The 24,337-nt window shown below is 47.6% G+C and overlaps 1 protein-coding gene across 1 annotated transcript in view; it reads right to left on the bottom strand.

Annotated features, from left to right (window-relative positions):
• The window catches only part of LOC122556845 (acid sphingomyelinase-like phosphodiesterase 3b), a 33,567-nt gene extending 10,279 nt beyond the window's left edge, over positions 1-23,288 (bottom strand). Inside the window, exons 1-6 of the mRNA XM_043704090.2 lie at positions 23,004-23,288; positions 16,307-16,517; positions 14,484-14,581; positions 10,998-11,141; positions 5,489-5,658; positions 2,796-2,976 (exon numbers count right to left, since the gene is read on the bottom strand). Of these exons, the coding sequence (XP_043560025.2) occupies positions 2,796-2,976; positions 5,489-5,658; positions 10,998-11,141; positions 14,484-14,581; positions 16,307-16,517; positions 23,004-23,064 (865 nt within the window). The 5' untranslated portion in view covers positions 23,065-23,288. The remainder of the gene's footprint in view (positions 1-2,795; positions 2,977-5,488; positions 5,659-10,997; positions 11,142-14,483; positions 14,582-16,306; positions 16,518-23,003) is intronic.
• Positions 23,289-24,337: the final 1,049 nt, after the last annotated feature.

Raw genomic sequence — 24,337 nt, 5'->3', positions numbered from 1 at the left:
TACACTCACCACTGTGTGGCCAAATTCAGCTCCAACTCTTAGTTACAAACTTGCTGATGATGCCACGTGAAGGGTCAGATTTAAAAAAATAACAAGACAGAATACAGGAAAGAGATAGGCAGCTTAGTGGCGTGGTGTAAACTTAACAATCTCTCCCTCAATGTCAGAAAAATGAAGGAGCTGGTCATTGACTTCAGGAAGCAGAGTGGAGGACATGCCCCTGTCTGTGTCAATGAGGTTGAGGTGGAGATGGTTGAGAGCTTCATGGTGCTGGGAGTAAATATCACCAACAATCCATCCTGGTCCATCCATGTGAATGCTACAGTCAAGAAAGCACCCCAACACCTCTACTTACTGAGGAAATTCGGCATGCCCACAATGACTCTTACCAATTTTTATAGATGCACAATAGAAAACATCCCATCTGGATGCTTCATGGCTTGGTATGGCACTGCTCTGACCAAGACTGCAAGAAATTACAGAGAGTTGTGAACGCAGCCCAGTTCATTATACAAATCAGCCTCCCATTCACTGACTCCATCCACACTTCTTGCTGCCTTGGGAAAATAGCCAACATAATCAAAGACCCCTCCCATGCCGATTTAAAATCTCTTCCAATGGGCAGACAATAAAAAATACATTTGATAACACGTGCCAACAGATTTAATTCAGCCTCTCCCCTAACGGACCTCTCATATATTAGACTAGGAGAAAGTGAGGACTGCAGATGCTAGAGATCAGAGTCAGAAAGTGTGGCTCTGGAAACACACAGCAGGTCAGGCAGCATCTGAGAAGAATAAACTCGAAACATCAACTCTCCTGTTCCACGGATGCTGCCTGACCAGCTGTGCGTTTCCAGCCCATCGAGTCCTCACAGACCCTCCAAAGTTCCAATCACATCCCTGTAACTCTGTGTTTCCCATGGCTACGAGAAAGTCAGGACTGCAGATACTGGAGATCAGAGTTGAAAAGTGTGGCGCTGGAAAAGCACAGGAGGTCAGGCAGCATCCGAGGACTCTCATATATCAGAGTTGATCTTTCTCTGCCCGTTCTCTGTAGCTGTAACACTATATTCTGCATTCTGTTGTTACCCTGATGTACTTGTGTAAGGTATGATTTGTCTGGCTAGCATGCAAAACAATACTTCTCACTGTACCTTGGTACATTTGACAACAATATATCAAATCAAATACTAAACATTCCACGATTTCACAACTCTAAGTTGTCATTCACTCATCAATCTTAGCTGAGAGAGGGCAATATTAAATGCGAGTGTGATGATGGTATAACGTGGATGGGGACTTCACTCTGCATCCTCTGAGCATATTTGAGAGAGCTTGCTGCTGACACTGGGCAATAATAATGGATGTTAATGTTTTGGTCCAGTTGATCTGAAGTCTAGATTTAGGCTGTTGTCAGGAGCAACCATTTAATGCATGTTTTTACTAACTACAAAATGCTTCTTAATGCAAGTAACATAAAATAACATAACAAAATGGCTTCTAGAAGCAAATTAACAATTTTGTTTATAATGGCATCTAACTGATGAAAACTACATTCCTGAACTAATTGAAAGAGATTAGTAAACAATGCCCTGTTCATAGTATGAATTAACTAAGTAAGATATGACATTATTAAAGTATCCTACATTGACCTTGGAAATCAGGTGTCCCGGACATAAAGAAGCGCAAAACAAGTCAGTTCCCAGGAAATATCATTGGTTTAGTTTTATGTCTATTTGTCGTTTTATTACATTTTATTGGATTAATTTTGCAATTAAGGCAGTTCAGTTTGTTAAGAGACCTATAAAAGTTGCTTGTGTTTAAGCTGAAGTACAGCAACTTTTCCAGAGTACACAGAGATGCTTAACCCCTGTGTTGCTGGATAACCCATGCCTGGCGTCGTAATAAATTGTTAAATCTTGCTGAAATCAGACCAAGTGTTTATTTGACCGATTGCAGAAACGAGAGGCCTCTCCTGGGGTCTGGGTCTTCACAGTGACCCTTCCTCAGACCAGTTCTGAGGAAGGGTCACTGGATCCAACACATTAACTCTGACTTCTCTCCACAGATGCTGCTAGACCTGCTGAGCTTTTCCAGCAACTTCTGTCTTTATTCTGATTTATAGGAACCGCAGTTCTTTTGGTTTTAATAAAGATGGATGTGTTCTGCTTCTGTGTATTCACATTGTGTTCTCATTAATAGCACAAAACCATGGCAAAGCGGTATCATGATGTGTACTGGGAAGCCTTGAACTATACAAGAAATCTAACAGCCCCTTTGCAAGGTCTTTAAGTCAGTACTACACTTATAATAGTGAAGTGTTGCATCCTTTACGTGATTTGTGGTTGGTGCTTCAAGATTGAAGCTCAAGAACAGCATGTTCCTTGTCATTGTTAGGCTGATGATTGGACTCTCTAACTTCAAACACTGTTGATCTTACTTTGTGCCCCTCCTGTGCAGTGTAACCTTATGTACCTCGCTCTGTCTAAGACACTATGATCTATCTGAACTTGTTTGCTACAATCTGCTTGTACTGCTCGCAAAACACAGGTTTTCACTGTACTTAGGTACATTCGAAAATAAATGAATCAAATCAAATCAAATCAATGAGGTGAATTGTTGATCCTGAAAGCTAAGTGGGAGAATCACACAGACAGGGCCGTTTTACCTGAGCTCACTTGACACTCCCTGCATAAGATTATACACTTGCCATGTCTCTTTAACTTGATCCATACAATGATTGAATTCAGTAGTAATCAGAACTTAATACGAAGAGAATTGTCCATACTGTACCGTCATTGGAGTAGAAGATTTTAAAACTGTCACGGTGTTGATGTCCAAAAAACTGTCCTGCTATCACTTGGCTGTGTTTTTGGATGATTTCGATATACCTTTTGTTGAATTTTTCCTGGAACCAGTGTGTTCCCCTTTTCTTCTCAAAGAATCCAGGAGGTACATGCCCAATGATGTAAACCTGACAATAGGGTTTCAAATATTAATTCTCATCCGTTCTCAAAGGCTCAGAACATTCCTATAGGTCTCACCTAACTCGCTCCAGTGGCAACCCAAATGCACCAGCCTAGTGTTGCTAACTGTTGATTAATGATTTAATGACAGGACCATCACTCGACATTCCTGACCTATAACCTTTTGCAAACATTTTCACTGGGTAGTGATCGTGAGTTTGTTATGGACCAGACTGAACACCCTCAAGATATATTCAGAAGACAGCCCAGACCCTCGTCCTTTCTTATTTTAAAGATAAGTGCCAGGTGTTGCATTTTGATTGGTCAAACTCCCAGATTTGAAGCAAAACACACTTTATTCATACCCTATGGTTAAAATATAACAAAATAAAGAAGAAATTGGAATAACTTAACTCTATTGAAAAACTTAACAGAATAATAAATTATTTAATGACTAAACAGTAACTGTTCAAATATAGTAACATCTCATAAACACACCCTTGGCAAAGGCAAATTCTGTAACATAGGTTGTCTCACAGGCAATTCTCCAGTCCAGGAGGAAGAACATCAAGAGAAAACTCAGAGAGAGAGTGTAGCAGGGAGGGATGTACTGCAGCTCCCAAACCCAGCTTCAAGATCCAAGCAACTGCTACTGAAAAGACTAAAACTAAAACTCCTGTTTCTCTGGGAACTTACCCCCACCCATTCAGGCTGCTTCTATTGTTCCAACTTTAAAAATAACCCCAAGGCCTCAAGAACTGTTTATGGGCCGTGTGTACACTGATCAGCACCTCTCTCACAACCTTTCCTCATAAAAAAAAGACAAAATATGCCTCTTAAAGTCATGGTATTGTCCCAGTTGGAATGTTGTATTAATCTGTCGACTGTACGGAACTTACACTGTTGTGACACCTACTGTTTAAATGTGTGTTTCTTTTTATTTTAAACAGTGCTGGCTTCTATGTATTACTATGTGGAGAGGGGAGTGAAGAAGGTGTTTGGTATGCTTGCCTTTATTTGTCAGAGCATTGAATACAGGAGTTGGGAGGTCATGTTGCAGTTGCACAGTATGTTGGTTTGGCCATTTTTAGAATATTGCGTTCAATTCTGGTCATAGAGTCCTCCTTGCTATCGGAAGGATATTGTGAAACTTGAAAGGGTTCAGAAAAGATTTACAAAGGAGTTGTTGGGGTTGGATGTTTGAGCTATAGGGAGAGGCTGGGGCTGTTTTCCCTGGAGCATCAGAGGCTGAGGGGTGACCTTATAGAGGTTTACAAAATTATGAGGGGCATGAATAGGGTGAGCAGACAAGTTCTTTTCTCTGGGGTGGGGGAGTCCAGAACTAGAGGTCATAGGTTTAAGGTGAGAGGGGAAAGATATAAAAGGGCCAACTTTTTCACACAGAGGGTGGTGCATGTATGGAATGAGCTGCCAGAGGAAGTGGTGGAGGCTGGTACAATTACAACATTTAAAAGGCATTTGGATGGGTATATGAATAGGAAGGGTTTGGAGGGATATGGGCCGAGTGCTCGCAGGTAGGACATTTATCGAGTCATAGAGTCATAGAAATGTACAGCACAGAAACAGACCCTTCGGTCCAACTCGTCCATGCCGACCAGATATCCTAAACCAGCGTTTAGATCAGAGTGGTGCTGGAAAAGCACAACAGGTCAGGCAGCATCCGAGGAACAGGAAAATCGATGTTTCAGGCAAAAGCCCTTCATCAGGAATAGATGCAGGGAGCCTCCAGGGTGGAGAGAAAAATGGGGGTTGGGGGGGGGGGGGGGGGGGTGGCGGTTGGTGGTTGAGGCTGGGGAGAAGGTAGCAAAGAGTACAATAGGTGGATGGAGGTGGGGATGGAGGTGATAGGTCAGAGAAGAGGGTGGAGCGGATAGGTGGGAAGGGAGATTGGCAGGTAGGACCGGTCATGGGGACAGTGCTGAGCTGGAAGGTTGGAATTGGGGTAAGGTGGGGGGAGGGGAAATGAGGAAACTGGTGAAGTCCACATTGATGCCCTGGGGTTGAAGTGTTCCGAGGCAGAAGATGAGGCGTTCTTCATCTAGGCGTCGGGGGGTGAGGGAGCGGCGATGGAGGAGGGGGAGTTAAACTGTTGATATCCTAGCCCAATCTAGTCCCACCTGCCAGCACCTGGCCCATATCCCTCCAAACCCTTCCTGTTCATATACCCATCCAGATGCCTTTTAAATGCTGTAATTGTACCAGCCTCCACCACTTCCTCTGGCAGCTCATTCCATACACACACCACCCTCTGCGTGAAAAAGTTGCTCCTTAGGTCTCTTTTATATCTTTCCCCTCTCGCCCTAAAGCTATGCCCTCTAGTTCTGGGATTAAAAGGCATCTGGATGGGTACGTGAATAGGAAGGGTTTAGAGGGATATGGCAAATGGGCTTAGATTAGTTTAGGATATCTAGTCAGCAGGGTTGAGTTAGATTGAAAGGGTCTGTTTCTGTGCTGTCCATCTCTATGACTCTAAATCAAAGATCAAACATCATCTCTTACTTTCTCTCCCGCTGTGGAGGCTCTTGAAAGGGTTTCATCAAACCACTGGAGCTGGCCAGCAGGGTCACTGAGATCCACCGTCAGTGCATTCTTGTTGTAGTAGAAGTTTGTGTTCAGGACGATCATTCGCTGTCCTTCCTGATGGAGTAGCTTCTCTGTGTAGAAAGCACCTGCAAGTGAATGCGGCAGGAGGTGAGTGCAATCAGCATGTACGTACGGTGGGAAAAGACCATGCAAGGTTTGGCATGAGGGCAGGCAAGGCTGCAGATGGATAGGTGATAAACACTGGAAGACAGTGGGCAGTAAATTGCTACTTTTTTTTTTCTTTTATTTGTTCTTGGGATTTGAGCGTTGCTGGCATTTGCCCATCCCTAAATTTCCTTCAGCAGGTTTCGTTCACTGCGTAGCCACCTTCCCCAACGGAATTTCAAAAAATGAGAGGAGACCTCATTAAAACCTAAGATTTAGAAATGGCTGTTTCTCGTCAGGTTCTTCTCTCTGGAAGTTGTATTTTGAACTCTGCCATCTCACCTGGACAATGGTGTTATCTATTCATTAACCTATAAAGTTAAAAATCACTCAACACAAGGTTTATAGAACATAGAGCAGTACAGCACAGAACAGGCCCTTCAGCCCACGATGTTGTGCCGACCACTGATCCTCAGCAGTCTCTTAAATGTCCCCAATGACCTCGCTTCCACAACTGCTGCTGGCAACTCATTCCATGTTCTCACAACTCTCTGTGTAAAGAACCCGCCTCTGACATCCCCTCTATACTTTCCTCCAACCAGCTTGAAACTATGACCCCTCGTGTTAGCCATTTCTGCCCTGGGAAATAGTCTCTGGCTATCGACTCTATCTATGCCTCTCATTATCTTGTATACCTCAATTAGGGCCCCTCTCCTCCTCCTTTTCTCCAATGAAAAAAGTCCGAGCTCAGCCTCTCTTCATAAGATAAGCCCTCCAATCCAGGCAGCATCCTGGTAAACCTCCTCTGAACCCTCTCCAAAGCATCCACATATTTCTGATAATAGGGTGACCAGAACTGGACGCAGTATTCCAAGTGTGGTCTAACCAAAGTTTTATAGAACTGCAACAAGATCTCACGACTCTTAAACTCAGTCCCCATGTTAATGAAAGCCAAAACACCATATGCTTTCTTAACAACCCTGTCCACTTGGGTGGCCACTTTAAGGGATCTATGTACCTGCACACCAAGATCCCTCTGTTCCTCCACACTGCCAAGAATCCTATCCTTAATCCTGTACTCAGCTTTCAAATTCGACCTTCCAAAATGCATCACCTCGCATTTATCCAGGTTGAACTCCATCTGCCACCTCTCAGCCCATCTCTGCATCCTGTCAATGTCCCGCTGCAGCCTACAACAGCCCTCTATACTGTCAATAACACCTTCAACCTTTGTGTCGCCTGTAAACTTGCTGACCCATCCTTCAATCCCTTCATCCAAGTCATTAATAAAAATTACAAACAGTAGAGGTCCAAGTGCAGAGCCCTGTGGAACACCACTCACCACAGACTTCCAGGCAGAATATTTTCCTTCTACTACCACTCGCTGTCTTCTGTTGGCCAGCCAATTCTGTATCCAGACAGCTAAGTTTCCCTGTCTCCCATTCCTCCTGACCTTCTGAATGAGCCTACCATGGTGAACCTTATCAAATGCCTTGCTGAAGTCCATATACACCACATCCACAGCTCGACCCTCATCAACGTTTCTAGTCACATCCTCAAAGAACTCGATAAGATTTGTGAGGCATGACCTGCCCCTCACAAAGCTGTGCTGACTGCATTTAATCAAGCCATGCTCTTCCAGATAGTCATAAATCCTATCCCTCAGAATCCTTTCTAACACCTTGCAGACGACAGACGTGAGACTGACTGGTCTGTAATTGCCGGGGATTTCCCTATTTCCTTTCTCGAAGAGAGGAATTATATTTGCCTCTCCAGTCCTCAGGTACGACTCCAGTGGAGAGCGAGGATGCAAAGATCTTTGCAAGTGGCGAAGCAATTGCATTTCTCGTTTCCCAAAGCAGCCGAGGACAAATCTGGTCCAGGCCTGGCGACTTGTCGATCTTAATGTTTGACAAAATTTTCAGCACATCAGCTTCCTCTATCTCTATCCATTCCAGCATGCACACCTGCTCTTCAAAGGTTTCATTCACTGCAAAGTTCATTTCTTTCGTAAAGACAGAAGCAAAAAACTCATTTAGCGCTTCCCCTACCTCCTCAGACTCCATACACAAACTCCCTATGCTATCCCTGATCGGGCCTACTCTTTCTTTGACCATTCTCTTATTCCTCACATAAGTGTAAAATGCCTTTGTGTTCTCCCTAATCCGGTCTGCCAAGCCTTTCTCGTGCCCCCTCCTGGCTCTCCTCAGACCATTTTTGAGCTCCTTCCTTGCCTGCCTGTAATCCTCTAGAGCTGAGCTTGACCCTAGCTCCCTCCACCTTATGTAAGCAACCTTTCTCCTTTTGACGAGAAGCTCCATCGCCCTCGTCATCCAAGGTTCCTTTATCTTACCCCTTCTTGCCTGTCTCAGAGGGACATATTTATTCATCACTCGCAACAACTGTTCCTTAAACAGTCTCCACATATCTATAGTGCGGTTACCATGGAACAATTGCTCCCAGTCCATGCTTCCTAACTCATGTCTAATCGCATCATAGTTTCCGCTTCCCCAATTTAATATCCTCCCATTTTGCCTAATCCTCTCCTTCTCAATAGCTATGTAGAATGTGAGGCAGTTGTGGTCACTATCACCAAAATGCTTTCCCACCACAAGATCTGATACCTGCCCCGGCTCGTTTCCGAGCACCAAGTCTAGAATGGCCTCTCCCCTCGTCGGCCTGTCAACGGACTGAGTTAGGAAACCCTCCTGAACACAACCTACAAAAACAGCTCCATTCAAATCTTCTGCTCGAAGGAGGTTCCAATCAATATTGGGAAAGTTAAAGTCTCCCATTACAACAACCCACTACGTCCACACATTTCCAAAATCTGCCGACCTATGCTTTCTTCCATTTCCCTGCTGCTATTGGGTGGCCTGTAGTAAACCCCTAACGAGGTGACTGCTCCCTTGCTGTTCCTAATTTCCACCCATACTGACTCGGTAGAACATAGAACATAGAACATAGGACAATACAGCACAGAACAGGCCCTTCGGCCCACGATGTTGTGCCGAACATTTGTCCTAGCTTAAGCACCCATCCATGTACCTATCCAATTGCCACTTAAAGTTCGCCAATGATTCTGACTCTGCCACTCCCACAGGCATTGCATTCCATGCCCCCACCACTCTCTGGGTAAAGAACCTACCCCTGACATCTCCCCTATACCTTCCACCCTTCACCTAAAATTTATGTCCCCTTGTAACACTCTGTTGTACCCAGGGAAAAAGTTTCTGATTGTCTACTCTATCTATTCCCCTGATCATCTTATACACCTCTATCAAGTCACCCCTCATCCTTCTCCGTTCCAATGAGAAAAGGCCTAGCACGCTCAACCTATCCTCGTACGACCTATTCTCCATTCCAGGCAACATCCTGGTAAATCTTCTCTGCACCCTCTCCAAAGCTTCCACATCTTTCCTAAAGTGAGGTGACCAGAACTGCACACAGTACTCCAAATGTGGCCTAACCAAAGACCTGTACAGCTGTAACATCACTTCACGACTCTTGAATTCAATCCCTCTGCTAATGAACGCTAATACACCATAGGCCTTCCTCAACAATGGAATCTTCTGTAGCAGTGATACTCTCTCTGATTAGTAGTGCTACACCCCCTCCTCTTTTTTCCCCCCTCCCTATTCTTTTTAAATGCTCTAAACCCTGGAACATCCAGCAACCATTCCTGCACCTGAGAAACCCATGTCTCTGTTATGGCCACAACTTCATAGCACCAGCTTTTGGAGTGCTGCTCCTTCGTTGGGTGGTTGTAACCTGTGGATAGAGAAATAGAGTTGTACAGCAGGGAAACAGACCCTTCAGTCCAACTTGTTCATGCTGACCAGATATCCCAACCTAGTCTAGTCCCATTTGCCAGCACTTGGCCCATATCCCTCTCAACCCTTTCTATTAAAAACCCATCCAGATGCCTTTTAAATGCTGTAATTGTACCAGCCTCCATCACTTCCTCTGGCAGCTCATTCCATACACACACCACCTTCTGTGTGAAACACGTTGCCCCTTTGGTCCCTTTTATATCCTTGCCCTCTCACCGTAAACTTATGTCCTCTAGTTCTGGATTCCCCCACCCCAGGGAAAAGACCGTGCCTATTTACCCTGTCCATGCCCTGCAGGGGCTGCACGGGGGGGGGGGTCAGTGGTTAGCACTGCTGCCTCACAGTGCCAGGGACCCAGCCTCGGGCGACTGTCTGTGTGGAGTTTGCACATTCTCCCCGTGTCTGCGTGGCTTTCCTCCGGGTGCTCCGGTTTCTTCCCACAGTCCAAAGATGTGCCGGCCAGGTGAATTGCCCATAGTGTTAGGTGCATTAATTGGAGGGAAATGGGTCTGAGCGGATTACTCTTCAGAGGATCGGTGTGGACTTGTTGGGCTGAAGGGCCTGTTTCCACACTGTAGGGAATCTAATCATGATTTTGTAAACCTCTATAAGCTGAAAAATATGTTGCTGGAAAAGCGCAGCAGGTCAGGCAGTATCAAAGGAGCAGGAGAATCGACGTTTCGAGCATAAGCCCTTCTTCAGGAATGAGGAAAGTGTGTCCAGCAGGCTAAGATAAAAGGTAGGGAGGAGGGACTTGGGGGAGGGGTGTTGGGAATGCGATAGGTGGAAGGAGGTTAAGGTGAGGGTGATCGGGGGTGGGGGCGGAGAGGTCGGGAAGAAGATTGCAGGTCAAGAAAGCGGTGTTGAGTCCAAGGGTTGGGACTGAGAAAAGGTGGGGGGGGGAGGGAAATGAAGGGATGAATGCAGATTTCTCACCTTAACCTCCTTCCACTTATCGCATTCCCAACACCCCTCCCCCAAGTCCCTCCTCCCTACCTTTTATCTTAGCCTGCTTGGCACACCCTCCTCATTCCTGAAGAAGGGCTTATGCCCGAAACGTCGATTCTCCTGTTCCTTTGATGCTGCGCTTTTCCAGCAACTCATTTTCAGCTCTGATCTTCAGCATCTGCAGTCCTCACTTTCTCCTAAACCCCTATAAGGTCACCCCTCAGCCTCTGACGCTCCAGGGAAAACAGCCCCAGCCTGTTTAGCCTCTCCCTATAGGTCAAACCCTCCAACCCTGGCAATATCCTTGTAAATCTTTTCTGAACCCTTTCAAGGTCGGGAAAAGCTGGTAGTTTTGGAGCCGTGGGCGCAGGGAGAAGATGCAGCGCTTGAGGCAAAATGCTTCATGAGTAACTTAACCAACATGACGTCTTGACTTGTTTGTCAGGGTATCGGGGCGGGGGTGTAACACCAGGGATGTTTTATGCAGAGGTTAAAATTGAAAGCATTCACGTCAGAACTCCAGATGAGAAAGCCGATACCTTTCTGGAAAGTGGGAACTGATGCTGCTTCCAACCACTGGGTCCACAGCTCTGCAGTTTGATTGTAGAGCACATGGCCATTCGCAGGAAACTGGCTCTTTGGATGAATATCATGGTTCCCCATTGCTGCATAAACCTTGGTGCCTGAGTGAGGAATAATAAATAAATCATGAACATCTCTAATTTGGACAATCAGCCAAACTGATTTACAGAATTGGACTGATTTCTCTTGATGGCACTGTTCTAATATATTACAATCTATTACTGTCTATTATAGCATACAGCATCATAGGGAGGTGTGCCCTTCAATACCTCATCCAGGTGGTTGTCTTTATGAATAGGCCCAGACAGCACAATGGTAAAAGCAAACTTAGGGCATGGACGGCTCAGTGGTTAGCACTGCTGCCTCACAGCACCCGGGTTCATTCTAGCCTCAGGTGACTGCCTGTGTGGAGTTTGCATGTTCTCCCTGTGTCTGTGTGGGTCTCCTTCCACAGTCTAAAGATATGACGTGGATAGTCAGATTTTTCTTCCCATGGCGGAAATGCCTATCATGAGGGAGCATAATTTTAAGGTGATTGGAGGGAGGTTTAGGGGAGATGTCAGAGGTAGGTTCTTTACACACTGAGTTGGGGGGGGGGGGGGGTGGAATGCACTGCCAGCGGTGGTAGTAGAGTCAGATACATTAGAGACATTTAAGCGATTCTTGGATTGGAACATGGAAGATAGTACAATGAAGGGTATATGTAGGTTAGTTTGACCTTAGAGTAGGATAAAAGGCCAGTACAACATCGAGGGCCGAAGGGCCTGTACTGTTCTATGTTCTATGTGCAGGTTAGGGGGAATTGGCTATGCTAAAATGCTCGTAGTGTCCAGGGATAGCAGGCTAGTGGGGTTTGCCATGAGGGAATGCAGGGTTATAGGGGAGGTGGGTCTGTGTGAGGTATTCATCAGAGGGTTGGTGTGGGCTGAATGGCCTGATGTAGGGTTTCTATGATTGGGAGGGGACAGTCACCCTTAAGCCTTGTTCTGGCTTCGTTTCAACACCTACAGGAATGCACACTGCACAAGCCACATGGTAGCAGTGGGGATGTTAGTCCAATTGGCGACAGCAAGGAAATTTCTACCACTCTCTCCAGCGTTTTGTTTGGTCTCCATTTTAAAAAAGTCATTAGACGGAATATAGAATGGAGATTTGCCCTTCACTCTTGTGTCCGATACAGTGAGTAGCTAAGCCAGGAACACCAAGCAGATTCACACTGTGACAGTAGAGTTGACCGTAATTTCTCTGGGCCAGCCCCAAAGAGCAAGAAATGGATTCAGGGGTTTTACTCTTGATTGTTCTCTGGGATTTTACACTCTTCAAGTCAAAGTAAAATCAGGCTTTCTTTGCGATGTCCACCACAGTTTGCTTTGGCCAGCAATGGGAACCTCTCTCCTTGTTGTAGTCAGACATAGGAGCAGATGTAGGCCATTCTGCCCATCAAGTCAACTTCACCATTCAACGAGATGACGGCTGATCTGATAATCCTCAATTCCAATTCGCTGTCCTATTCACAAAACTCTGCATTTCCTTGGAGGTTTAAAATCTGTCTTTCTTAGCCTTGAGTACACTTAATGTCCCAGCCTCTACAGCCCTCACTGGTAAAGATTTCCACAGATTTTCTAACCTCAAAGAAAAAGAATCTTCCTTATCTCTGTTTTAAATAGGCAATCCCTTACTCTGAGGTCATGCCCTCAGGTCTGAAACTCTCCAACAAGAGGAAACAACTTTCTCCATCTCCGCTGTCAAGTCCCCTTGTATGCTTTAATAAAGCCTCCTCTTATTCTCTGGCAGCATGGTGGTTAGCACTGCTGCCGCACAGGGAGCTGGGTTCAATTCCAGCCTCGGGCGACTGTGTCTGGAGTTTGCACATTCTCCCCGTGTCTGTGTGGATTTCCTCTGGGTGCTCCGGTTTCCTCCCACAGTCCAAAGATGTGCAGGTCAGGTGCATTGGCCATGCTAAATTGCCTAATGTGTTAGTTAGGGGTAAATGTACAGTAATAGAGTAAGGGAATGGGCTTGGGTGGGAAACTTTTCGGAGGGCCAGTGTGGACTTGTTGGGACGAAGGGCCTGTTTCCACACTGTAGGGATTCTATGATCTATGATTCTCCTGAACTCCAATGACTGCAGACCCAATCTCTCCTCATAAGGCAGCTTCTCCATACCTCGGACCAGCCTAATAACATCCTCCAATGTCAGTATGATTTTCTTGAGATAAGGGGTAATATTTACAATATTCCAGCTGTGGTTTGAATAGTGGCTTCTATAATTTTAGCAAAACCTCCCTATTTTTATACTCCATTCTCTGAAATAAAGACCACCATTCCATTTGCCTTCCCTGTTTCCTGCTGCATTTGTCCACTAGTATTTTTTTGTAATTTACCCACAAGGACTCTCAAACCCTTCTGTGTTGTAGCTTTCTGTATTTAAATAATATTCAGCTCATCTGCCTTTCCTACCAAAGTGCATCCTCACATTTCCCCATGTTCTAGTCCACTTGCTAATTTTCTTTCCCACTCGCCTAATCTGTCTGTCTCTCCCTGCAAACTCTTTGAATCATCCTCCCCACTTGCATTCCCACCTATTTCTGTGCCCTCCAATAACTTGGCGAGGGTGGAGTCATAGAATCATACAGGGGCAGAACTGACCCGTCCATCCAATAATGCCGACCATAATCCCAAACTAAACTAGTCCCACCTGCCTGCGCTTGGCCCATATCCCTCCAAACCTTTCTTATTCATGAACTTATCCAAGTGTCTTTTAAAAGTTGTAATTGTACCCACATCTCCCACTTCCTCAGGAAGTTCACTCCACCCACAAACCACCCTCTGTGTAAAAAAAATTGCCCCTCATGTCTTTATTTTAATCTTTCTCCTCTCGCCTTAAAAATGTGTCCCCCCCCCCAGTCCTGAAAACCTCCCACCCTGGGGAAATGACACCTGCCATTCACCTCATCTATACCTCGCGTTATTTTATACAGGTCATTCTGTTTTGTTAACGTGAATTCGCTGAAACGCGATTGATGAATTGGGGACACTGTTTCTAACACGTGTTAAAACGTGTGTTGGTTGTAACGTTTAGAGCACTGTTTCTAAAGCCGGCATTTTCAATGATGTGAGGTTGCACAAGAACACAACCATCGCGCTAAAGAGAAACCATCAGTAAACCTCTATAAGGTCACCTCTCAACCTCTGACATACACTCACCTTCCTCATTGTCAATAATTGTGGCCCCATTGACATTGTGCTTTCTATTTGTTGGCATAAACACTTTGGACCCCTTGGATTTTGTTGTCCATTGCTCTTTTGCTGGGTTCATTTGTGTACTCTCTGAGCAATGCTCCCTCCTGCCTGCTGGTGGCTAGCAAAGGAGCAGAACTTTGGGACATTGTCTGTCATTTCAGCTCCTGTCCATCAGAGACCTCGACAACTTTAGCACTCACCTGGGAAGACTTGCTGTATGAGCTGTGAGACATTCCCAATTATCCTCAGCACTGCTTCCTCACTGAGTTGTTCATTAGGGATGTGCGGAGTGTCATCTCTGCACAAGAAGGGAATAGATCTTGGACATTAATCACACACTGGATAGAAGGAAGATTCAGTTAGTCTTCTGATTAAATAAACATTCTAATCTGGACAGAATGCATCTCCATTTTGGAAAGTTAACACGACAACCTTTTCACGCAGAGAGTGGTGCATGTATGGAATGAGAAAGTGGTGGAAGCTGGTACAATTACAACATTTAAAAGGCGTCTGAATGGGTGTATAAATAGAAAGAGCTTAGAGGAATGTGCAGCAAATACTGGCAAATGGGACTAGATTAATTTAGGAAACCTGGTCAACATGGATGTGTTAGACCAAAGGGTCTGTTTCCGTGCCCTATGACTCTGGCTCTGTGGTCCTGCTGTATTTCTTACAATACAGCCAATCAGGATGGAGGAGGTAAACCCAGAACAATACTGTCATAGGGCCCTAGGCAGTGAGACACTCTCAGGCTTATAAAGGACCAGCCAAGGACAGGTACCAGGAGGTAGTCTTCTCCTGAGATCTACAGCTGCCACAATTTGCCAGGAAGGGTGAGTCATTTCACTACACCAGACTGGAGGAGATAATTAGATGTTGTCACCATCGTATAGAATCATGTAGAAGTAGGCCATTTGGCTCAACAAGTCCACACCATCCCTCTGAAGAGCAGCCCACCCAGAGCCTCCAATCCCCATCCCTGTAACCCAGCATTTTGACTGGGACAACATTACTATTATAGGAAAAGCCAAACAGAGAACAGCCAGGGAATTCCTAGAGGCATGGCATTCATCCACAGATTCAATCAATAAGCACATCGACCTGGACCCAATATACCAGCCACTGCAACGGACAGCTGGAACTGACAATCGGAAGCGGCAAATACAAATCACTATAAATGCCGGAGGAAACACCACAGAAGCGCTTCACAGGAGGCTCCCAAGCACTGAGGATGTCACCTAGACAGGGGACGAAATGTCTGCAACACAAATTCCCAGCTCGGCGAACAGAACCACAACAGCATTTCCCATGGCTAACCACCCAGCCTGTGCATCCCTGAACACTATGGGGCAATTTAGCATGGCCAATCCACCCTAACCTGCACATCTTTGGACTGTAGGAGGAAACCGGAGCACCTGGAGGAAACCCACACCAGGAGAATGTGCAAACTCCACACAGACAGTCACTTGAGGCTGGGATTGAACCTGGGTCCCTGGCGCTGTGAGGCAGCAGTGCTAACCACTGAGCCAGCGTGGTCAAAGTTCCAATTTTCCTTCCATCTCCAAGAATGTCTCTTAGTATTAGCATTGGCTTGTAGTGGAAAGATTTAGAAGATGATACTCAATCTGGTTATCTCATATTATGCTTGTGCACTATAGGGAATCTGTGAAAAACTATTCATAGCCCTGGACTTCAAGAAACCTGGAAAGGAAATCATTGTCACTGTCGGTGACTTGCACTCAGTTTGGGGGAAGGGCAGCTGATGAATGTGGAACAGATTGGTGTCAACAATGGGATTTGACGCCCACTCTGGTTTTGGTGCCTCCTTGGCATTTCCATGGTGGTGGTCATGGTGCAGTGGATTAGACCTGGCATCAGAAATACAACTCAACAAGCAACAGCAGATAGCAGCTTCTAGAATGGTACAAGGTGAGCCATATCCACCTTATTCTCTATTAATTCAGCAACTCCTCTCTTCCTACACGGGTCACATATTCACACACAGTAATCCCTGCATATTTACCCTGTCCAAATGATGAAGTTAGGACGGGGGAAGATAGCCTTCATGGCGTAGATCGATGAATTGATCAGAGTCCAGGGAGAGTCACAAAGATAATCCCCCCACCTCCCTGGATTGTTCACGGGCTCTGATGAAGAAGGACACACAGCCGATGGGTTGTCAGTAACACTGTAATCAGGATCCCAGTGCACATCGGTGATGTGCCAGAAATAACCTGAAAGCAAACAAATGTAATCTCGTCACTAAAGGGACCAATGCTCCGCTGCGTTGCTGGCCCAGTACCAGAAGGTTGAGTCCAGTTTAAAGTAATGAATACAGTTACAAGAATTCAATTCGTTCGCGGTCTCTGACCAACACGATGGTCTCATTGTGACAGCAGAAACTTGAAGGCAATCGAAAGCCTGACCCTCCCACTGCAGTACTGAGGGAGTGTAGCACTGGCATGATGCTGTACTGAGGGAGTGTAGCACTGGCACAGTGTGTACTGAGGGAGTGTAGCACTGGCACGATGCTGTACTGAGGGAGTGTAGCACTGGCACAGTGTGTACTGAGGGAGTGTAGCACTGGCACGATGCTGTACTGAGGGAGTGTAGCACTGGCACGATGCTGTACTGGGAGAGTGTAGCACTGGCACGGTGCTGTACTGAGGGAGTGTAGCACTGGCACGATGCTGTAATGAGGGAGTGTAGCACTGGCACGATGCTGTACTGGGAGAGTGTAGCACTGGCACGGTGCAGTACTGAGGGAGTGTAGCACTGGCACGATGCTGTACTGAGGGAGTGTAGCACTGGCACAGTGCTGTACTGAGGGAGTGTAGCACTGGCACAGTGCTGTACTGAGGGAGTGTAGCACTGGCACAGTGTGTACTGAGGGAGTGTAGCACTGGCACGGTGTGTACTGGGGGAGTGTAGCACTGGCACGATGCAGTACTGAGGGAGTGTAGCACTGGCACAGTGTGTACTGAGGAAGTGTAGCACTGGCACAGTGCTGTACTGAGGGAGTGTAGCACTGGCACAGTGTGTACTGAGGGAGTGTAGCACTGGCACGATGCAGTACTGAGGGAGTGTAGCACTGGCACAGTGCTGTACTGAGGGAGTGTAGCACTGGCACAGTGCTGTACTGAGGGAGTGTAGCACTGGCACAGTGCTGTACTGAGGGAGTGTAGCACTGGCACAGTGTGTACTGAGGGAGTGTAGCACTGGCACGATGCAGTACTGAGGGAGTGTAGCACTGGCACAGTGTGTACTGAGGAAGTGTAGCACTGGCACAGTGCTGTACTGAGGGAGTGTAGCACTGGCACAGTGTGTACTGAGGGAGTGTAGCACTGGCACGATGCAGTACTGAGGGAGTGTAGCACTGGCACAGTGCTGTACTGAGGGAGTGTAGCACTGGCACAGTGCTGTACTGAGGGAGTGTAGCACTGGCACAGTGCTGTACTGAGGGAGTGTAGCACTGGCACAGTGTGTACTGAGGGAGTGTAGCACTGGCACGGTGTGTACTGGGGGAGTGTAGCACTGGCACGATGCAGTACTGAGGGAGTGTAGCACTGGCACAGTGTGTACTGAGGAAGTGTAGCACTGGCACAGTGCTGTACTGAGGGAGTGTAGCACTGGCACAGTGTGTACTGAGGGAGTGTAGCACTGGCACGATGCAGTACTGAGGGAGTGTAGCACTGGCACGATGCTGTACTGAGGGAGTGTAGCACTGGCACAGTGTGTACTGAGGGAGTGTAGCACTGGCACGATGCAGTACTGAGGGAGTGTAGCACTGGCACGATGCTGTACTGGGAGAGTGTAGCACTGGCACGGTGCAGTACTGAGGGAGTGTAGCACTGGCATGTTGCTGTACTGGGGGAGTGTAGCACTGGCACAGTGTGTACTGAGGGAGTGTAGCACTGGCACGATGCTGTACTGAGGGAGTGTAGCACTGGCATGATGCTGTACTGGGAGAGTGTAGCACTGGCACGGTGCTGTACTGAGGGAGTGTAGCACTGGCACGGTGCAGTACTGAGGGAGTGTAGCACTGGCACGATGCAGTACTGAGGGAGTGTAGCACTGGCACGATGCAGTACTGAGGGAGTGTAGCACTGGCATGATGCAGTACTGAGTGAGTGTAGCACTGGCATGTTGCTGTACTGGGGGAGTGCAGCACTGGCACGATGCAGTACTGAGGGAGTGTAGCACTGGCACGATGCAGTACTGAGGGAGTGTAGCACTGGCACAGTGCTGTACTGAGGGAGTGTAGCACTGGCACGGTGCTGTACTGAGGGAGTGTAGCACTGGCACGGTGCAGTACTGAGGGAGTATAGCACTGGCACGATGCAGTACTGAGGGAGTATAGCACTGGCACGATGCTGTACTGAGGGAGTGTAGCACTGGCACGATGCAGTACTGAGGGAGTATAGCACTGGCACGATGCTGTACTGAGGGAGTGTAGCACTGGCACGGTGCTGTACTGAGGGAGTGTAGCACTGGCACGATGCAGTACTGAGGGAGTGTAGCACTGGCACGATGCAGTACTGAGGGAGTGTAGCACTGGCACGATGCTGTACTGAGGGAGTATAGCACTGGCACGATGCTGTACTGAGGGAGTATAGCACTGGCACGATGCAGTACTGAGGGAGTATAGCACTGGCACGATGCAGTACTGAGGGAGTGTAGCACTGGCACGATGCAGTACTGAGGGAGTATAGCACTGGCACGATGCAGTACTGAGGGAGTATAGCACTGGCACGATGCAGTACTGAGGGAGTATAGCACTGGCACGATGCTGTACTGAGGGAGTGTAGCACTGGCACGGTGCAGTACTGAGGGAGTGTAGCACTGGCACGATGCTGTACTGAGGGAGTATAACACTGGCACGATGCTGTACTGAGGGAGTGTAGCACTGGCACGATGCAGTACTGAGGGAGTATAGCACTGGCACGATGCAGTACTGAGGGAGTATAGCACTGGCACGATGCTGTACTGAGGGAGTGGAGCACTGGCACGGTGCAGTACTGAGGGAGTGTAGCACTGGCACAGTGTGTACTGAGTGAGTGTAGCACTGGCACGATGCTGTACTGAGGGAGTGTAGCACTGGCACGGTGCAGTACTGAGGGAGTGTAGCACTGGCACAGTGTGTACTGAGTGAGTGTAGCACTGGCACGATGCAGTACTGAGGGAGTGCAGCACTGGCACGATGCAGTACTGAGGGAGTGTAGCACTGGCACGATGCAGTACTGAGGGAGTGTAGCACTGGCACGGTGCAGTACTGGGGGAGTGTAGCACTGGCACAGTGTGTACTGAGGGAGTGTAGCACTGGCATGGTGCAGTACTGGGGGAGTGTCGCACTGGCACAGTGCAGTACTGGGGGAGTGTAGCACTGGCACAGTGCTGTACTGAGGGAGTGTAGCACTGGCATGTTGCAGTACTGAGGGAGTGTCGCACTGGCACAGTGCAGTACTGGGGGAGTGTAGCACTGGCACAGTGCTGTACTGAGGGAGTGTAGCACTGGCACAGTGCTGTACTGAGGGAGTGTAGCACTGGCATGTTGCAGTACTGAGGGAGTGTAGCACTGGCATGTTGCAGTACTAAGGGAGTGTAGCACTGGCACAGTGCTGTACTGAGGGAGTGTAGCACTGGCACAGTACAGTGCTGAGGGAGGGCAGTACTGGCACAGTGCAGTACTGGGGGAGTGTAGCACTGGCACGATGCTGTACTGAGGGAGTGTAGCACAGGCACAGTGCAGTACTGAGGGAGGGCAGTACTGGCACAGTGCAGTACTGGGGGAGTGTAGCACTGGCACGATGCTGTACTGAGGGAGTGTAGCACTGGCACAGTGCAGTACTGGGGGAGTGTAGCACTGGCACAGTACAGTACTGGGGGAGTGTAGCACTGGCACAGTACAGTACTGAGGGAGGGCAGTACTGGCACAGTGCAGTACTGGGGGAGTGTTGCACTGGCACGGTGCTGTACTGAGGGAGTGTAGCACTGGCATGTTGCTGTACTGAGGGAGTGTAGCACTGGCACAGTGCAGTACTGGGGGAGTGTAGCACTGGCACAGTGCAGTACTGGGGGAGTGTAGCACTGGCACAGTGCAGTACTGGGGGAGTGCAGCACTGGCATGGGTCCCATCTTTTGCCCCATTTATGAAATGGTGGCCCTGTCAGCTCCTCCATGTGAAAGATCCTAAGGCACGATTTTGAAGATGGTGACTTGTGCACAGTCTCTAATGTTTAGGTCAGTTACTATAATTGCGCTGACATTGCTGAACCACGATGTGTTCATTACCACAGGACAGTTTGTGAGAGTTTGGTGGGGTGTAAATGGGCAGCTTTATTTGCTCCACCATTCAATTAAAAATATACTTCATTGAATATAACGCGGTTTTGGTTGCTCAGCAGTTATGAAAGTTGCTCTAAAAATACATTTTATCCAATGTTTGACAGTTTCATTATCTCTCTGTTACACGGGTAAAGCACACGCCCTGCCTTTATCTCAGCCTCTGTGTCATACACTTACTGTGTGTGACATGCACCATCTCCTCTCATTTTCTATCGCGGGCACTTTATCTCTCTTTAATGCCTTGTGCTCCACATCCCCCAGGGCAGATTTCACAAGTGGAATGGGGAACAAGGGTCGTCAACCCATATGTAATTAAATAATAAAACATGGGAGATTCCGACCGGATCGGGAGAACGATGGGGTGGCTGGGACAAGTCTGCTGTTTCCATGGTTTCAGAGCCCCGTTTTCCTGCCTACATTGATCTTGCCCACTTTGAGGTCTGGGTGCTGGCTGTCCATACTGCCCTCTTGATGCTGCTGCACTTAGCTCAGCGGTATGCCCTTTGAGTGACTGAATTCCTGCCTTTACCTTACCCAAAATAAAGTATTGTAAAACCCCTTCACTCACGTCCTTCAGGGAAGGAAATCTGCCACCCTTACCCAGTCTGGCCTACATGTGACCCTTAACTCATAGTGCTGCCGTTGACACTAACAGAGAAATAGGTGCAAGAGGACCCCATTCAGCCCTTGTGCCTGCTCCACCATTCAGTGAGATCATCAGTGGCCTATCTCCATAAACCTGCCTTTGACCCATATCCCTTCATACACTTTGCTGAACAGCCATGGATCTGTCTGAAATTCAAAATTAACAACAGACACAGCATCCACTTCCATTCATGGAAGAGAATTCCAATCCTCTCTCACCCTTTGTGTGTCGAAGTGCTTCCTAACACCTCTCCTAAATGGTCTGGCCCTAATCCTTAGACTATGACCCTCATTCTAGACTCCCCAACCTGTGGGAATAGGAGAAAGTGGGGACTGCAGATGCTGGAGATCAGAGTCGAGAGTGTGGTGCTGGAAAAGCACAGCAGGTCAGGCAGCTTCCGAGGAGCAGGCAAATTGACGTTTCGGGAATAAGCCCTTCATCAGGAAACGTTGACTGTCCTGCTCCTCGGATGCTGCCTGACCTGCTGTGCTTTTCCAGCACCACACTGTCAAACCTGGTGGGAATGGTTTATCTTCATCTACTCTGTCTTTTCCTATTATCTTGAAGACTTTGATCAGATCACCCCTTAACTTTCTCAACTCGAGAGAAAGCAGGCCAAATTTGTATCACCTCTCTTCATAACTCAACCCCTCATAACTTAAGTTCCCTTTAACTCTTCATAACTCAACCCCTCATAACTTGTTCCCTTTAAAACAAATGCACACATTTACACTTCATGGTGAACCCAGGAGGTGGACACAATCCACTGTGTACTGGGCTCACTACTGTAAAAGTTTAAACATTGCCTGGAAATGTGGTCGAGGGTGAGTCAACTGAGCCATTCAAGAGGAGTATTGGATGATGTTTTTGGGTAATAATGGTGTGCAGAGAGATGGAGGAAAGGCAGGAGATTGGCACAGGGTAATGGAGACGGGTTTGACAATTGAGACAGCATTGGCACAATGGGCCAAATGACCTCATTTTGCATTATAATAGGGGTGACACAGTGGCTCAGTAGTTAGCACTGCTGCCTCACAGCGCCAGGGACCTGGGTTTGATTCCAGCCTCGGGCGACTGTCTGTGTGGAGTTTGCACATTCTCCTCGTGTCTGTGTGGATTTCCTCCCACGGTCCAAGGATGTGCACAATAGGGTGGAATGGCCCGTGCTGAATTGTCCCATAGTGCCCAGGGCTGGGTAGGCTTGGTGGATTAGTCCATGGGAAATGCAGGGTTACAGGGTAAAGGAGTCTGGGTGCCATACCCTTCAGAGGGTCGGTGCCGTCATTGGTAGGCTGAATGGCCTGTTCCTGCAATTGCTCCTCAAATGAGCCATTTCAGAGGACAGTGTTGTGAATGTGTTGCTGGGAAAGCGCAGCTGGTCAGGCAGCATCCGAGGAGCAGGGGAATCAGGCCGGAGCCCTTCATCAGGAATTCCTGCTCCTCGGATGCTGCCTGACCTGCTGTGCTTTTCCAGCAACACACTCTTCACTCTGACCTCCAGCATCTGCAAACCTCACTGTCTCCTAGTTCATTTCCGAAGGTAGTTAAGAGTCAACCACATTGCTGTGGGTCAGGAGCCAGGTGTAGGCCAAACCAGGTAAGGATGGCAGATTCCCTCCCTTAAAGACTATTCCTATGGTCCTTCTCAATGTTACTGGTTGCCCACACTCCAAGTTGCCCAGGGAGTAACACCTTCTCTCAGGCAGACAAAAAGCAGTTCCATTCTCACCTGTGGAAGACAGAGCGACGGCAGAATTCACCAACAGCAGCAACAAACTGAGGACAGGCATGGCAGACAGCAGCCAGGGATTTCTGAAGTTCACCCTTACTTCCTGGACTCTGCCCTGCGTCGGAAAGGGGAGTCTGACTTTGTACAGAGAGAGAGAGAGAGAGCAGCTGAAATGTACAGCAAGGTTTCTCCACCTCCTCCTCCCACCCCCTGGGAGCCTGTTAAACCCAGAGAGGTGTGTGCAAGTCTGGGTGGATCTGAGCTTTGTGAGGGGTGGTTTTCATCACTTCCCAGCACCAGTCTCCATCCAGGTTCAGGGGTTGCACAGGACGTGATTTTTAAGGAAATGAAATTTCTGTCTGTGGATTGTCGTGGGATTGAATCCGGGACAATCCCCAGCTGGTCATCAAAACACACAGACAGACAGACGGGAACACTGGGATAGATACTAACATACTGGAAGGAAGAGAGAGACAGTGGGATTGGAAAGGCTGAAACAAACCAGAAAGGTGTGAAATACGCAAATCTAGGGAAATCTCTGCACTGCAGGGGAAAACATACTGATAATACATTAGGTCAGAGAGAGGCTCTGACAGAGAGGGAGGTACCAGGACGTACTGACAGTCAGTTTAAATTTAAGTGAGGCGTGTATTTGGAGTTTGACCATGGAGGTTAATGTGTACAAAACAGACACTGTCAGATATAAACATCTTAATTGGCTGGGGCCAATCGGGGAGGTCTGGCTGACAGATAGAAACAGGAGATTCGGAGAGTCTTTGTGGTCTAGAGAGTGGCTGGGAGCTGGCTGGTCAGAGCCCATGTACAGTGCATGTGTGGGCGAGGGGATCCCGGCCTCTGGGCAGTTAGGTCATCACCATGTAGGATGTATCTTCACAACCTTGCCCCTGACCTGAGGTAGGAGCAGGAATAGGCCATCTGGCCCCTCGAGCCTGCATTCAGTATGGTCCTGGCTGACTACTCAACTCTGTCCCCTGTTCCCACTTTCCCCCCCATGCCCTTTAACTCTCCCTAACGCCTTCTGAAAAGCATTCAATGTTTTGGCTTCAAACCCCTTCTGGGGAATACACACACACACACACACACTCCATGATCTGGGTTAATCCTTTCTCATTAATCAATACCCAGTCTCACATGGCCTGTTCTCCGTTTGTTTCTCAAAGTATCAGTCTAGAAAGCCACCCCGAGTACACTCTAGAAATTCCTCCGCTTCAGTATTTTGACTAATTAAATTGGACCAATCTATATGTAGAATAAAGTCACCCATAATTACAGATGTTCCTTTACCTCGTACATCTCTGATTTCCTGTTTAATG

Source organism: Chiloscyllium plagiosum, unplaced genomic scaffold, assembly GCF_037043375.1.
Source record: "Chiloscyllium plagiosum isolate Xiang-an unplaced genomic scaffold, Cpla_swu_hap1 HiC_scaffold_16, whole genome shotgun sequence".
NCBI lineage: Eukaryota > Metazoa > Chordata > Chondrichthyes > Orectolobiformes > Hemiscylliidae > Chiloscyllium > Chiloscyllium plagiosum.
The sequence above is the reverse complement of the archived record's forward strand: the minus strand, read 5'-3'. Positions and strand labels throughout refer to the sequence as shown.